This window comes from Rhinolophus ferrumequinum (assembly GCF_004115265.2).
Source record: "Rhinolophus ferrumequinum isolate MPI-CBG mRhiFer1 chromosome 5 unlocalized genomic scaffold, mRhiFer1_v1.p scaffold_110_arrow_ctg1, whole genome shotgun sequence".
NCBI lineage: Eukaryota > Metazoa > Chordata > Mammalia > Chiroptera > Rhinolophidae > Rhinolophus > Rhinolophus ferrumequinum.
In genome coordinates, this window is record NW_022680355.1 from 1,929,226 (window position 1) to 1,943,681 (window position 14,456).

At 37.6% G+C, this 14,456-nt stretch overlaps 1 protein-coding gene across 2 annotated transcripts in view; it reads right to left on the reverse strand.

The window, feature by feature from the left end:
* Positions 1-14,456, reverse strand: part of ITGA8 (integrin subunit alpha 8) — a 193,911-nt gene that overhangs the window by 49,461 nt on the left and 129,994 nt on the right. For both annotated transcript variants that reach the window (XM_033100690.1, XM_033100689.1), the window contains exons 21-23: positions 9,988-10,080; positions 5,470-5,549; positions 530-610 (exon numbers count right to left, since the gene is read on the reverse strand). In XM_033100690.1, coding sequence (XP_032956581.1) covers positions 530-610; positions 5,470-5,549; positions 9,988-10,080 — 254 coding nt within the window. The remainder of the gene's footprint in view (positions 1-529; positions 611-5,469; positions 5,550-9,987; positions 10,081-14,456) is intronic.

Here is a 14,456-nt window from a genome sequence, read left to right on the forward strand (position 1 = left end):
GCCTTTTACTTGAGCACTTTCCTCCTGTCTCTCGATTAATTGCTTATTGGGACCTTCTTCAAAGACTAGGACAGAAGGAAAAAGATACAAAATGTAGGTCCCATCAACCCTCACATCTAAGAGTTAGCCATTTCTTCAACGCAAGATGTGGTATGGCGAGGCTGAATTTTCATTCTGCCAAAATAATTATTGGAGAAGTGAGACTTTCAGACAGTCACACGGTTGTCTATTTTATCTGGCGTCTTATCACTCGCTTTTATAGTTTGATTACTGACCTGTCAGTTTGGGGAATAAAGTGAGCTCTTGTTTTGATATCCTTAGAGTTAATGATCATACAGGGTTTACTCTGCTTTCCAAAGGGAGGCTAACGATGGGTAGAAAAGGATGAGACTTTATAACCAAAGTGAACTGTGATCTCGAAGGCATTAGGAAAATTCCACATAGTGTTTACTAGTATTTTATCATTACTCTCACACACAGAAAGCTATTATGATACTAAAACTACTACAATGCTTTGCTTATTACTTACCCTCTTATTTCTACTTGAGCTACAGCGGTGATGTTGATTTGCAGGCTCACAAAATTGCTGTCTGGGTTATCTTTGTTGGAACTAGAATACAAGGACATACGATTTAAATATATTTCCTCAGATGTGTTGTTATAATACATGGTCATAAAATACATTCTGTATAACACACATGACCAATACGATCACTTAGAAAACAATGGCATATCCATTCTACAAAAACATAACCATGTGTAGATGGAAATGCTAAGATCCACCACAATCTAAAGTAATATAGTAACTTTCCCTGAAGAGACACCTTTTCTGCAAAGACAGTAGGTATCTAGAGACGCTAACATTTTTTGGTTTCAATGGCTGAACCAGAGCTGAGTTCATTTTCCAGCGTCTGCCCTGAACACATTCCTTAACTTCTCTGAGCAGCATGTTCATTGCCCATCAAATAGGAAAGGACAGCATAGTCAACTTCTGATTTTCCATGCTCATACAGAGTAAGACTGTGAAGAATGATCCAAGAGCAGCACACAATGGAAAAAGAATTTGCATTTGGCTCTGGAATGCATCATACCATACATTTTTTTCACAGCAAATTTATCTTCCTTATGATTTATTTCTTAGATGATATTAAAATAAGTGTACATTCACTGTCTGCTCACTGATTGACTAGGGTGGTGTGTGGGGGGTGGTGGTGAACAGAAGCATGGCGCCAAGGGCGAGAAAAAGTGAGATCAAGGAGAGCTGGGCAGTCCATGCAGAGGCATTAAGAAGATGACATGATGTTTTCCAAGTGGTTTCAGAATCTCAAGATGGAAGGTGCATGCTTAAGAACATTTCTTTGAACAGTGGCAAAATGATTTTCAAGTTTGTTGTGTCTTTCTCTCAAGCAAACAGAATTAGATATGAAATTTAACTTTTAACAAATGCACGTGTTAAGCAGCCAGCTCTGTAAGGAAAAGGAAACGTGTCTCACGAGAGGCTTAACCAGTAGCTGTGCTTTGGATGCAATCCCATTTGCATTTATTACTGTCCTACTGTGCTTTCATCGAAGTCACCCTAACATCCCAAGGGATCCAGCTTTTAACAAACTGAGATGTGGCCACACCACCACTAATAGGTCATGTTTATATTGGGCTCTCATTAGGAAGAGGAAGCCTCCTCTTTTTCTCCTCCTCCAACCTCACGCAGAATCAATGGACAGGCTCGAACACTGCGATGATGGTAGTGGGGTGTGTTCTGATTAGCTTGTGAAGCTTTCCAAATGTGGGAGCTGGAAAAGACAGGATAAGAGTCTGCTTTCAAAGGAGGAGCAGACAGAATTGTTCCCACATTGCTTTTGAAAAGTCCTGTTCGATTGTATATACTGATAAGGCAACTTAAACTGCAAACACACATAAAAGACATAAACAGGCAAATGTTACGCTCATTTCCTGTAATGGGGTATCCCTGCGAAGCTTGTGATGAGCCTAGAGGGACTTGTTCACCAAAGTTTGAACCCCAGTTTCCAGGCCACTTTATTATTATCACATCTGGGTAGGATCAGTCGACTAAAAAAGTTTTTGTATTTTTTGTAAGACAGGATTCTGAATTACCACTGAGAAGTCATTAAGTAATTCCACTTGTTGCAGACATTGTGGTTCCAAATCCATTACAGGAAACTCTTTAGTTTTGGAAATTTAAGTCTAATTGTTCCACAGATTACCCTGACTTTGTTCTATTTTCTAGCTCACTACTGCTTTGCGGCAGTGCAAATTAGAATGATGGAGGGAAAAAAAAGTGTCATATAAGTTATTCCATAATTCTATTGCATTTTGTTTTCAAGTGGTTCAAATAACATGATTTTCATTACTCACAACATCCTGAAAATGTAAATACATGTCAAGCATTGAAATCATCTTGGGACAGGAGTCCAATATGAGGCTCACAGAGACTTTTCTGAAATGTAACAAAAGCAACGGCAGACTTGGAGGCTAGACCTGGTTGGCTAATCAAAATCATCCTGTGTCACACCAGCTTGCCATGACACTTGGTACTGCAACCAGTGGGGTCCAAAAATCTCCTGGTAGGAGAGCCACAGGGCTTGATATATAACTTAGATGCTTTGACGTCTTTCCTGGAAGGAAACCTCCATCACTGATACCACTGCTACATTCAAACAAGCAATTCATCATGGCTGTGGATGCTGAGCTATTTGTGTCAGGGCTAGTTCTACGCCAGGCATGAGAATTTCCTCTCCACGACTACACCCTATGTCATGCCCCAAGGATAAACATGTTTTTCACTTCCTACTCCGACACGATTTTCTTTTTCTTTCCTGTTTCCTACTTGCTATTTTCTAGCCCTCCCTGTATGTGTTCTGCCGACTCTGGAATGTCAGCAAAGACAATACAATGTTCACTTCACCAGCACTGAGGAAGCAACTGCAACAAATAATCACAAAGTCACGTTTGTCTGTGGGAATTGCTATCTGAGACCCGCTCCACAGAGGGAGGAAAATGTTTACATGTCACACAGAGCCAGGGCACGAAGATACCATTTAATGCAAATATTTGGCAACATGCAATATTTTAAGTTTATTAATTTATAAAGCCCGGTTTTCTTTTGGCTTCTATTTGTGGAAAAGGGCATTAAATGTACATAACAGCGGTCAATACGGTCAAAAGCTTTCAACTTGAGAGCATTTGCTTTGGTTTATTTTTGGTTTAAACACATTTGAACTGGATGCAAACCATCCATTTCATACTTATTTACATCTTGGGAGTCTGACAGCAAAGCATGAAGATAAATGCTCACTTCTCAAGTACTTTAGTATTCAAGTATTAAAAGTATTCTCAAGCAGCGTTATCTCTGTAATGTATGTTTTTGGAATTTGATGCTTTATGCATGTTGCAGTAGCCTCTGCAGTTCTTTTTGCACTTCTCCATGTTTATGTTTTTCAGGAAAATGCTAAAATAGTCATGAATTTTTACAGCATGTAAGGATGGAATATAATCATGGCCCATTCATTTAGATGAAGGGGGATGTTAAAAATGTGACCATTCCTACTTTCCATCAAATTCAGCACTTCATTGCCAAATTCATTATTTAACTATGGTCTTCATGATGGATTTGGGGAAGGTATTTAGAACATTTAGTGTTCTGTTCCTTGAGTGAACTATAAATTGCATCTATTCCATTATCCGTAACTGTAATCAAGTGTAAGGAGCTAACCTCAAGGAATTTGCTTTGCTCCTTTGTAACAGAAGTTCTTTCTAAATAAAGGCTGCATATTTTATAAGAGGTGTATCTTTCCCCAAGTGACCCGAAGCGTCATGCCACCGTAGGTAGAATCAATGTCACCAACCATGATGGTGAGAAACAGAAACAGCTGCCTATTGTCTGGGCGTTGGGGGTCCTTCTCTATCAAGTGCTTTTTCTTTTTTTCTGAAAATGTACAACGATTAACAGATTTCCCACATGAAAATATTTAGGACTACCTGAGCCTTCTGGGAAATATACATTTTGCAGATCAAAGAAGTGATTTAATAAGCTTTGGGTACAGGGAAGGGATATTACTGAAGAATTCCTTCCATCTGTATCCCATCATTAATTTGAGTAAAATAAAATAATCTCCTTAAGATTCAACAGAAAATATTTAAGTTACATTCAAAAAAGACATAATAAAGGTCAGGAAAGGATACCCGAAGTAAGTTAGGAAACCTCTCTCCCTAGCAACGTAGGACAAAGTTCGGGGGCTATGGTTTGTCACACAGGTTGCACATTTTAAAAATCTCCTACATTCTTATAGAGTTTATATATTTTTTAAAAATGCTAAACTTCTAGTGAAGTAGCTATTAAAAATAATCCACTGGGCAACATCATTTTTCTAAAAGCCATGACACTTTTTGACACCTTCTTCTTGCAGGACAGAGGTACATTTAGAGATTAGCCCACACGGCACGCGAGTATTTGAGAACCAACTCGTATATACTGACTTCAGAGTCGTTTTTATGTTAGAACACGCTGGGCGAATTATAAACAACTATGCTTCCAAGGCCTGCGTGTGCTGTCTACATCAGTGTTTTTCAAACTTTTAAAACTGCAGTCCACGAAAACAATATATCCATCAAATGGGGTATCTTACTATATATATTTATGTTTATCTGAAAGGAATGTCTCATGAAGAGGACTCTGAGCTATTCTATTTTATTTAATGTCCTTTTAATGTGAGTTGAGAGCCATTGTATGGATTCCATTACTGGCTAACGGGTAGCAGCCTACGGTTGGCACTGCCTGACTCTCATGCACAATGCTCTCTGTGGGTCTTCCCACTCATGAAATATTATTTTCGGCCGTGAAGGAGCAAACAGAATAGATGGTGAAAGGGTAAAGTCATACCTGAATCCCTGAACAGGGTCAGTCTTAGAGAAAGGGGGCAGCTACTTACATGGCTCAGCTTAAAGTTGCCAGAGATGACTCTGCCTTTCTAGTATGTGATCTTACGTGCATCCTGCTCACATTAAATCATCAGAGACTCATTCATTCTTGAAAAGTTAGAAGATTTCAAGATTTCAAAGGCAGAATCTATGATTTTTTTTTTTTTTTTGCAGAAATGTTGCTTTTAGGGATTAGCTGTCTCCCAGCTGAGAGAATGGCAGGTATGGGTGAGGGCAGGAGAACGCATGTGCATCAGAGTAAGGAAAAATGGGGGGGGGGGAGGGGAAGGGAGGGTGCCCAGGACAAAATTTTACTCTCATAAATTGGCTCACAGAAAGCAATCTCTTATTCAGAGCCAAAAACATTGAAAAAAAAAACCAAAACAAATAACTAAGAGAAACAAATGAAAAATGGGCTGTGAAATCCTGGGTTCTAATTTCAGGTGGACTTCTAACGTGAAGGAGCTTGACAAGTAGCATTCATTTCACTGTGGATCTCTTTAATATTGAGTGTTAGGCATTTTAAAGACTAACCTTCTGATTTGAAGATCGAAGTTAATGCTCACGTTTGTTTTCTCAAGACGTGGAACTGCAAATCGGAGGCCCAGAGAATACTAAATAAAATTTTAAAAAAATCACACAAGACATTACTTATTACATGGGAGGAACTTTATACAAAGCATAAAAATCTTTTAAAGTCATCCTGTAACACTCCACTCCAAATTGCTGTTTCTTTTTCTGCTTCCATCCTGGATGGCTGAGAGCTGATAGCGAGTTATACAATTGACACTGTAGGGCCGAGACCATCCAGTCCCTATACATTTTGTTCCCTCTCTTCACTTAGCCCCTTACCAACTCTTCTCCTGACTCCTTCCTCGTATGCTAAATTAAAAAGCTAAATATACAAGAGGTGATTGATTTGGAAAACTGTGATGCTTCCATTTAATGGACATTAATGTAGACATTGAAATTATGGCTGTGAAGCTTATGCAACAAGGTGGAAAAGTCATCTGATACAATGATGATCAACAAAGAAAGAAAGGTTAAAAAGTTGCATGTGCAGTGGTTTTCAGCTATGGTTTTAAAAGTGTTTCAATGGAAAAAATTACTGTACACGACTAATGATAGATTATAAAAAAAATATATACCAGAGTATGTATTATAGTTATGTTACTATTATCAGTGTATGAGTATGTATGGATTATTTTTCCACCTTCATTTTCCAAAGTTTTAAAACTGCTCATACTGTTTTTATCATTTGAAAACAGATTCTAAAAACTTGGAGAAAAAGAAATCCAATAATATAAGTAAGGAAGTAAAAATAATAGTTAAGATATGCAACGATACTACTTACTGTCCCAGGTACTGTGCTAAGCCTGACATGCATTGTCTCATGTAAGCGTGACCGCTACCCTGGGCTGTAAGTACTGAGATTCATCACATATTAGAGTCGAGCAGCAGTCTGAGGACTTGCTCCAGGTACAGAGCAAATACACTGCCGAGTGGGAATTGAAATCGCTCCAAGCTGACTCCAGAACCTGAATTCATGGCCACTAGACTATGAGACTCAAACCTGTGATTAAAAACTCATGTTAATATGAACGAGTAATCATATGAATTAATAATGAATTATCATTTTAAATTTAATTAATCATAAATCTTCATCATTTCACTACTGAATGTGCTACAAGCCAGGTACTGCCCTCGTATAAAGCCACTAGTGCTTTATAGCACATCATTGCGTAGCCCCAAATATTCCTGCAAATAGGAATTCTCCCATTTCAGTCTGACTTGCCCAAAGCATCACAGTTGATAAATGGCAAGGCTGGGATTTAAACCCAGGTATGCCTAATTATTAAGCCTATGCATCCTTCTGTCCCAGTCATGAAGAATACTTTCATGACTCCAAATGTGCAAGTTTCTGCCAGGCCGCTGGGCCTTTGCACATGCTCTTCTTTCTTCTTCGGAAACCGCATAAGCCTTTCCCTGCTTTTTCTACGTGGAGAACTCCTGCTCATGCTTCCAAGTTCAGGACAAGAAATACTTCCTGCAACACATTCTGTGATCCCAGGCCAAGTCAGGCAGACATTTTCTCTTTATTCTCTGTCCTTCCTTGCTACTCTCTCATCACTCAACCTATGATAGTACTAATTTTGAGTTTCTTATTGAATGGGGATTGGATATTTTCATCTTGATATTGTCAGACTCTAGTTTTGCACCAGGCACATAAAAGGGGTGGCAATGAAAATGGTTATTTCTCATTAAAAAAACAATGAGGAGAAAGAGCGTGCCATGGTTTGTATACTTCCAGTGATGGGGATCGTACTGTATTGTGATGAAACCTGCCTGCAACACATTGTTGGTCTTCGTTATAAAAAAATTCAGCATGGGGGGAAGATACACAGAAGGTGTGACAACTTCATACAAGTGAGAGAGATGCATGTGTTCTTAACTAGAACCATACACCAGATCTCTGGGCATTGATTCTAAACAGCCTTTGTTGAACCACTATTTTCTTGTTTTTCTGCTTGAGAGATTTTGCAAGTTGTTATGAATCTTTTTGGCAGCTAAATATTTTTGGCAGCTAAATATTATATTACTATAGCTATTGTATGAAAATGACATTACACTTACAAATCATGTGTAACACTTCTGAATACTGCCGTAAATGTTTTGTTAAATTAAAACATAAAGTCACTTGAAGACTATTTTTTTAACTATTGAGACTAGAATAAATATTCCTGGCAATTTATGATGCTTGTTAATACTCAGGACTACTTTTACATTTGGAATTTTACTGTAATCCACCGAGTGTTCTTTTTAAAATACAAAATGCAGAAGTAAATAAATTAAAGTGTTTTAGAACACAACAGAATGCAATAAAATTTGATGTGTTTAAGGGCTTTAAAGAGAGATAAGAAAGCTATTAGGTTTCTTCCACTGTAGACCTCAGAGATAAACGAATACAAACAATTTACTTCCTTGACTTCTAAAGATTATTTGCTGGTAAAACGGATTGACATCGCCTCACATAAACACATTTGTGGTTAAGACCACACTGCCATTTTTATCCTCCACTTTGAATGACACTGGTGCCCAGTTTTTGATCCAAGATTATTCTTAGTTATTGATGATCTTAGATGATCTCTGGTCTAGATTTCACACTTTTGATATTGAAAAAAGAATAAGTGCCTGGCCATCAGTAGATGCTAACACTGCTGCTACCATGTCAACTCATGTCTCTGTGGCCTTAGGGAGACCTCTTCATATCAAATTAGGGGGTTGGATTTTTGATTAAAATTAGCAAAAGGATGTATCAGCTTCTAGATGAAAGGATTATAATGAAAAATGTTCTAATACCTCAGCTTAGACATTCCATTCGATCTTCCATTGCCTCATTTAAATATCTCATCTGTTATCCATTCGTTTTCATCCAAGGACATACCACAGTTTTGCAGATAGCATAGGACACAGGCTTTGTGTTCAGGCCTGGTTCGTATCTTGGGTCTGTCCTTCATTACCTGGGTGACCTTGGGCAATTCATTTGACTTCTCTCAGTCTCATTTTTATCACCCATATCATAGGAGAAATACCTGACTCATAGGGTTGGTGGTTGTGGGAATGAAGTAACATTAAAAAAGCACCCAGTGATGGGTTGATAACACAGAGTCATCAATACATGTTAGCTAATAAAAATCTGTCATAAAAGTTTATCTTTCATTTAAATATTTACTTTTTTTGAACCAAGAAGTGAGTTCACTAGACTATAGCTTGGCACATTTTTTATCTATCCAGGATCAATGGAATAGAGTTTATTTTAGTGTAAAAAAGCAAAAACATTATTCTAGCACAGCATCCTGAAGTATAAACTGGGAATAGGTATTTCTAGATGGAAAGTTTAAAATGCTCCAATGAATGTGTGACACACTGGGCTAACAGGTTTATTTACTGCAGGACTTCTCAGAGCCTTTAAAAATTTTATAGTGTCCAGAGGATATAACATTCAGCAGTGACCACAGAACTCCCCTTTAAATAAAGGCTTATCTCAAGGGATTAGCAGTTTTAGGGATATAATTTGGGAAGTTCTGATACAAATCAATGCAATTTTAAGTTTTCATGAATTTTTTTTCAAACAGGCCATTTCATTGATACATAAACATCTAATTTAAAATAGAGGAATATGTATGTTTAATTTATATAACTTTTAATTATGTAATATTTGCAGATTTCAGGGGTTTCTTGTCCCCCTGATTTATGACTTATAAAGTAACTATTTCTGCTGTGATATGTATTACAAGAGTTCCTAGGTGAATACTTAAACTGCAATTGCATAAAATAAATTTATTGTCTACGTAATCCTGAATGGGAAGTTCCTAAATGTGGAAACAAAGAAAATAAAAGAAGAGGAGGAGGAGATGGTGGAGGGAGGAGAGGAAAAAACCCAAGTCCTTATTCTTTCATAACCGTTACAAATCAGTATTAACCCTTTTTTTTTCTTGCTATACTTTTCTTCAAGTAAGATGTATAATTCTTCAAGTAAGACCTGGGAAAACGGATTCAAAAGCTGAATTATGGAAATATTGTTATATGGAAAAATACTGTGAATGATATTCATATGTGAGGTATACTGGAAATAAAAATTTAATCGTCTTTCCTAAAATTTTTAATTAGGTTATTTCTTAAATCCTTTACTCACATTGCTTTGAATTCTAAGAAAAAAAGTTGTAGTGGGACTCAAAGAAAAAATATTCAAAGAAAGAAATCTGTAGTAAAAAAAAATAGTCTTCATAGATTTGTCGTGACTAAAAGACATGTAAGAGTAACATCCAAAGAGAAAGCATTTAAAATTATTTGTCTCTCTGTGTTTTTGACCTTAGATTATCTACTCTGTGTTGGTTATAATGCTAAATCCCCCTACCCTGGTAATTTCCTGCCTAATTTGTTTTAATGGCTATGCACTAAATTGCTGAGTGCTAATTGGGGAGTTTTCCATTAGCTCTCTTTATAATTCAATGAGACAGAAATCAGAAAGTGCTTCTGGTTTTCTCTTACATTTGTTCCAGCCACCATAGGGTTCCCAAGGTCACACACTACCATTCTGGTGACATTTTCCATCTTGTACTCACAGCTCAGTGGTCGGAATCCCTACAACAGGAAAGAACACCAGCGTGAAGTTCAGGGGGCAGAATAAATCACATCCTGTCAGGAAAGCAAAGCTGTGGGCGGGAAGCTCCTCTTGATTTCAAACACCTGTGTGGGCAACTGTGCCCAAGAACTAATTGTGACCATCAGCTCAGAAAAGAAACTTGAGAGAAAAGACTGAAGTTTAATTTTAGAAAGAAACGTCTTAGATTGGTAACACATTTATTATATTTCCTTAAGAAGAAAATGCTTAAGATACCATATATATATACATATATATATGTATGTATGTATATGTATATGAACATATATATAGAAATTAGAAATTAATTATATATATATGTATGTATGTATATATATATGAACATATGTATAGAAATTAGAAATTATTTTCACTATTGTTAATGTTAAATTTGAGCCATGAAGATATTCAACATGATATTCAACACGACTAAACAAATTTATTCTTGCAAAACTTGGAATGACAGTAGCATCTATGGATTGTCATACGACTCAATGACCTTTTGCAGAATTGTTTTGAACACACATTTCCACACATCATGGCCCCATTTAGAGATGACACAATCAATCTTAGTTCAATCCTCTAAATACTGAAGGCAGAAAGAGAACAGCTTTATGTCTACCCAGTGCTTCCTGTTTCCTTCTTCCCCTTCTATCCTATTCTGATTAGAATGCACAAAAACTCAAGTTTGAAGAGTTGCTTACAACTATGTGTTGGAGAAGGAAGGTCTCAATGTTATACTAGACGAGAGGGAGAAGAAAAAGAGGTTTATCTTTGAACTCCTGCCCTCCGCTCACAGCTCCACCTAAGGTCCTCACATTACTCCCAGGTACCTAGAAATCTACACCTTGTTCTCTACTTGCAGCCCCTTCCCTATTTCAAAGCCTAACGTCCCCAGGGCCCCACTCTGCCTTTGGTGATAGCTACTTAGTTCACCCATTATTCTACTCAAACCTGTTAAGTGCTACTAACACATCCCCTGTCACCCTCATTCCCAAAGAGAAGCTTGCAGTGTGAGGACTTCCACAGAGGAGCAACCTCTTGGGAACTTCTGCCCCGTGACAGGTCCACGGAAGAGGGTTCAGAACATGACGACCTTTTATCTATCTGTCAGCTTTTTTAAAATGTCATTTAAGGAAGTCATGTGAATTTCCCAGTAAAAGTTTCAGAAACCATCCTCTATTCCATTCTTTCCACTTTATTGAGAAAAACCCAGATTCCAACCTGACACAAAGAAAAGCAAAACAAACCCAGGTATCTAGGTAAAGAATTCTGTAGGTAAATCATATGCTTCAATAAAATAAACTTTAGAGGGCAGGGGATTTTGTTCTATTCCCAATGCGTAGAACAGTGTTTGGCACAGTGTTTGGAGTAGATGGTGTTGGGAGCCATAGAGCAGATGTAGTTCACACTCTTTCCTAAAGAAGAGCTCACGATGAAAAACGAGGTCTGACAATGAAGTTCGTGAACTTGTTGCACTGATGTTGCTAACCTTTTTTTTTGATATCAGAGGGACTATTCATTATGAATTTGTACCAATTGGACAAACAGTTAACCAAGTGTACTATTCGGAAGTGCTGAAAAGGCTGTCTAAAAAGTTAGACAATCTGAGGTTTCGCCAACAATTCATGGCTCTTGCATCATGACAATGCACCAGCCCCCACGGCACTGTCTGTGAGCATTTTTAGCCAGTAAACAAATAACTGTATTGGAACATCCTCCCTACTCACCTGATCTGGCCCCCAATGACTTCTTTCTTTACCTGAAGATATAGGAAATACTAAAAGGAAGATGGTTTGATGACATTCAGGAAATCAAGGATAATACGATGACAGATCTGATGGCCATTCCAGAAAAAGAGTTCCAAAATTTCTTTGAAGGGTGGACTAGGTGCTGGTGTCGGTGCATAGCTTCCTAAGAGGAGTACTTCAAAAGTGACTGTAGTGATATCCAACAATGAGGTTTGTAGAACTTTTTCTAGGATGAGTTTGCGAACTTAATTGTCAGACCTCATACTTTTTTTTAAGTCTGGTAATATTCTCTCTTCTCAAAAATAGCTTACACATGTATTCAGGTTCTTAAAGATTCATAACTAACTCTAATCATACAGAAATGTTTTTTGTTGGGATTATTAACTCAATCCTGAAAACAGGAAAAAAAAAAACAACAACCCAGCAAAAGCTTTTTAAAAATGCCCATGTGTCCTCTGAATATAATTCAAGGATTTGGTTTCTATAGTAAATATTTTTATCTTATCTAAAGGTTAAAAGTTATATATACATTTTTTTCAGCTTTCTAGAAATAGCTTTTCCACATTAATCAAAGAGCTTTTCTCTACCCAGATCCCCCACCCTTTTTCTTTTTTTAACCTTTATTTCCTCTCTGAGTGAGAAAAACAATTGTTTTTCTAGATATTTCTAGGTTATTTTCCTCAGCTGTTCCAGGAACACTCTGATTCTAATCTGCTTATAGCTCGTAGAGTATCATTCATTCATTTATTCATTCACTGAAAATATTTACTATGTTCTTGCTATTTACCTGGCACTGATAAAAAAGACACCTTGTTCTCATTGAATTTCCAATTATTATAACAGTTGTAATAAATGATCACAAGCAACTGTAACATGTGATGGAAACACACAGTTGGTACATTTTGTTAAGTTTTATGGTAGGAGGAATTCATAGTGAGAGAGGAGGGCATGCACGTAGACTTAAGCAATCAGAGAAGACATCCTAAAGGAAGTGACATATAAGCTGATGGGGGTCAGTGCAGAACAGTGGCTAAGAATAGGGGCCGGGACCTAACAGCTGAGGTTTCCATCTCGGTTCTGCTACATAATAACTACCGTGTTTCCCCGAAAATAAGACCTAGCTGGACCATCAGCTCTAATGCATTTTTTGGAGCAAAAATTAATATAAGACCTGGTCTTATTTTACTATAATATAACACCAGGTCTTTATAATATAATATGATATGATATAATGTAATATAATATAATATAATATAATATAATACGGGGTATTATATCAATTTTTGCTCCAAAAGACGCATTAGAGCTGATGGTCCAGCTAGGTCTTATTTTCGGGGAAACACGGTATGTAACTTTGGGCACGTTATTAAATGTCTCCTTATCTAAAATATGGAGATAATGATAGCCTTGTCATTTCTCTATATGGCTGTTAAGAGGATTAAGTAAATTAAATATATGCAAGAACTCAGAGCAGTGCCAGCCCGTAGCAATTGCAAAATCAATGTTAGCAGTCTCAGTCATTATTAAATTGAGACCTAATGAATGAGTAGAAAGAAATAAACTGGATAAAGGAGATGAGGGAGTACAGTGTGTCAGAGAAAAGGAACTGCAGGTACAGTCTCTCTGTGGTGAGAGCGTGCATGGCTATTTGCAGAAATTGAAAAGAATTTCCGTCCTATTTGAATTTAGGGTGTGGGGTACAGGTACGAGTCAATGATGGCGATGAGTCTGAAGAGGTAAGCAGGGGAGATATATGAGGTGTGATCAAACAATATGGTGAATGTAGAAATAAAAAAAAAAACTGTTACAGTAAAAGACTCATTGCCATTAATCCCCCTCAAAATACTCCCTGTTGCTTCAGACACACTTATCCCATCATTCTTGCCACTTTCTGAAGCAGTTCTGGAAGTCCTCTTTCGTGAGTGTCTTTAGTTGTGCTGTCGTGGCTGCCTCGATGTCCTGAATCATTTTGACTTTGGAGAAGAGCCAGAAGTCGCACGATGCCAGATCCAGTGAATAAAGTGGATGAGGACACACCATAATGTTTTTATCTCACAGAAATTGCCATATACCAGGAGTGATGTGTGACACGGAGCGTTGTCATGATGGAGGATGATTTACGGCACACTTCAAAACTTTAAAACACGTCTTCTCACAACCATAGCTCATACCTGACCGCACTGAACAAGCTGAAACTTGTCACACACTGTTACTAAGGTTCGATGCACTGCTTCCCGTGTTAAAAATCCCTGTCTTTCCATTGGATGGCACTCAGCAGCAGCATTCACGGTATTTTGTGATCACAATGGAAAGGCTCCGTGTCACACATCGCTTCTAGTACAGCAATTTCTGTCAAATAAAAACATTATGGTGTGTCCTCATTCACCTTATTCACCCGATCTGGCACCGTGTGACTTCTGGCTCTTCCCCAAAGTCAAAATCATTCAGTACATCAAAGCAGCCAAGACAACGTAATTAAAGAAGATGCTCACGAAAGAGGACTTCCAGAACTGCTTCAGAAAATGGTAAAAATGATGGGATAAGTGTGTTCGAAGTGAAAGGGAGTATTTTGAGGGGGTTTAATGGCAATGTGTCTTTTGCTGTAA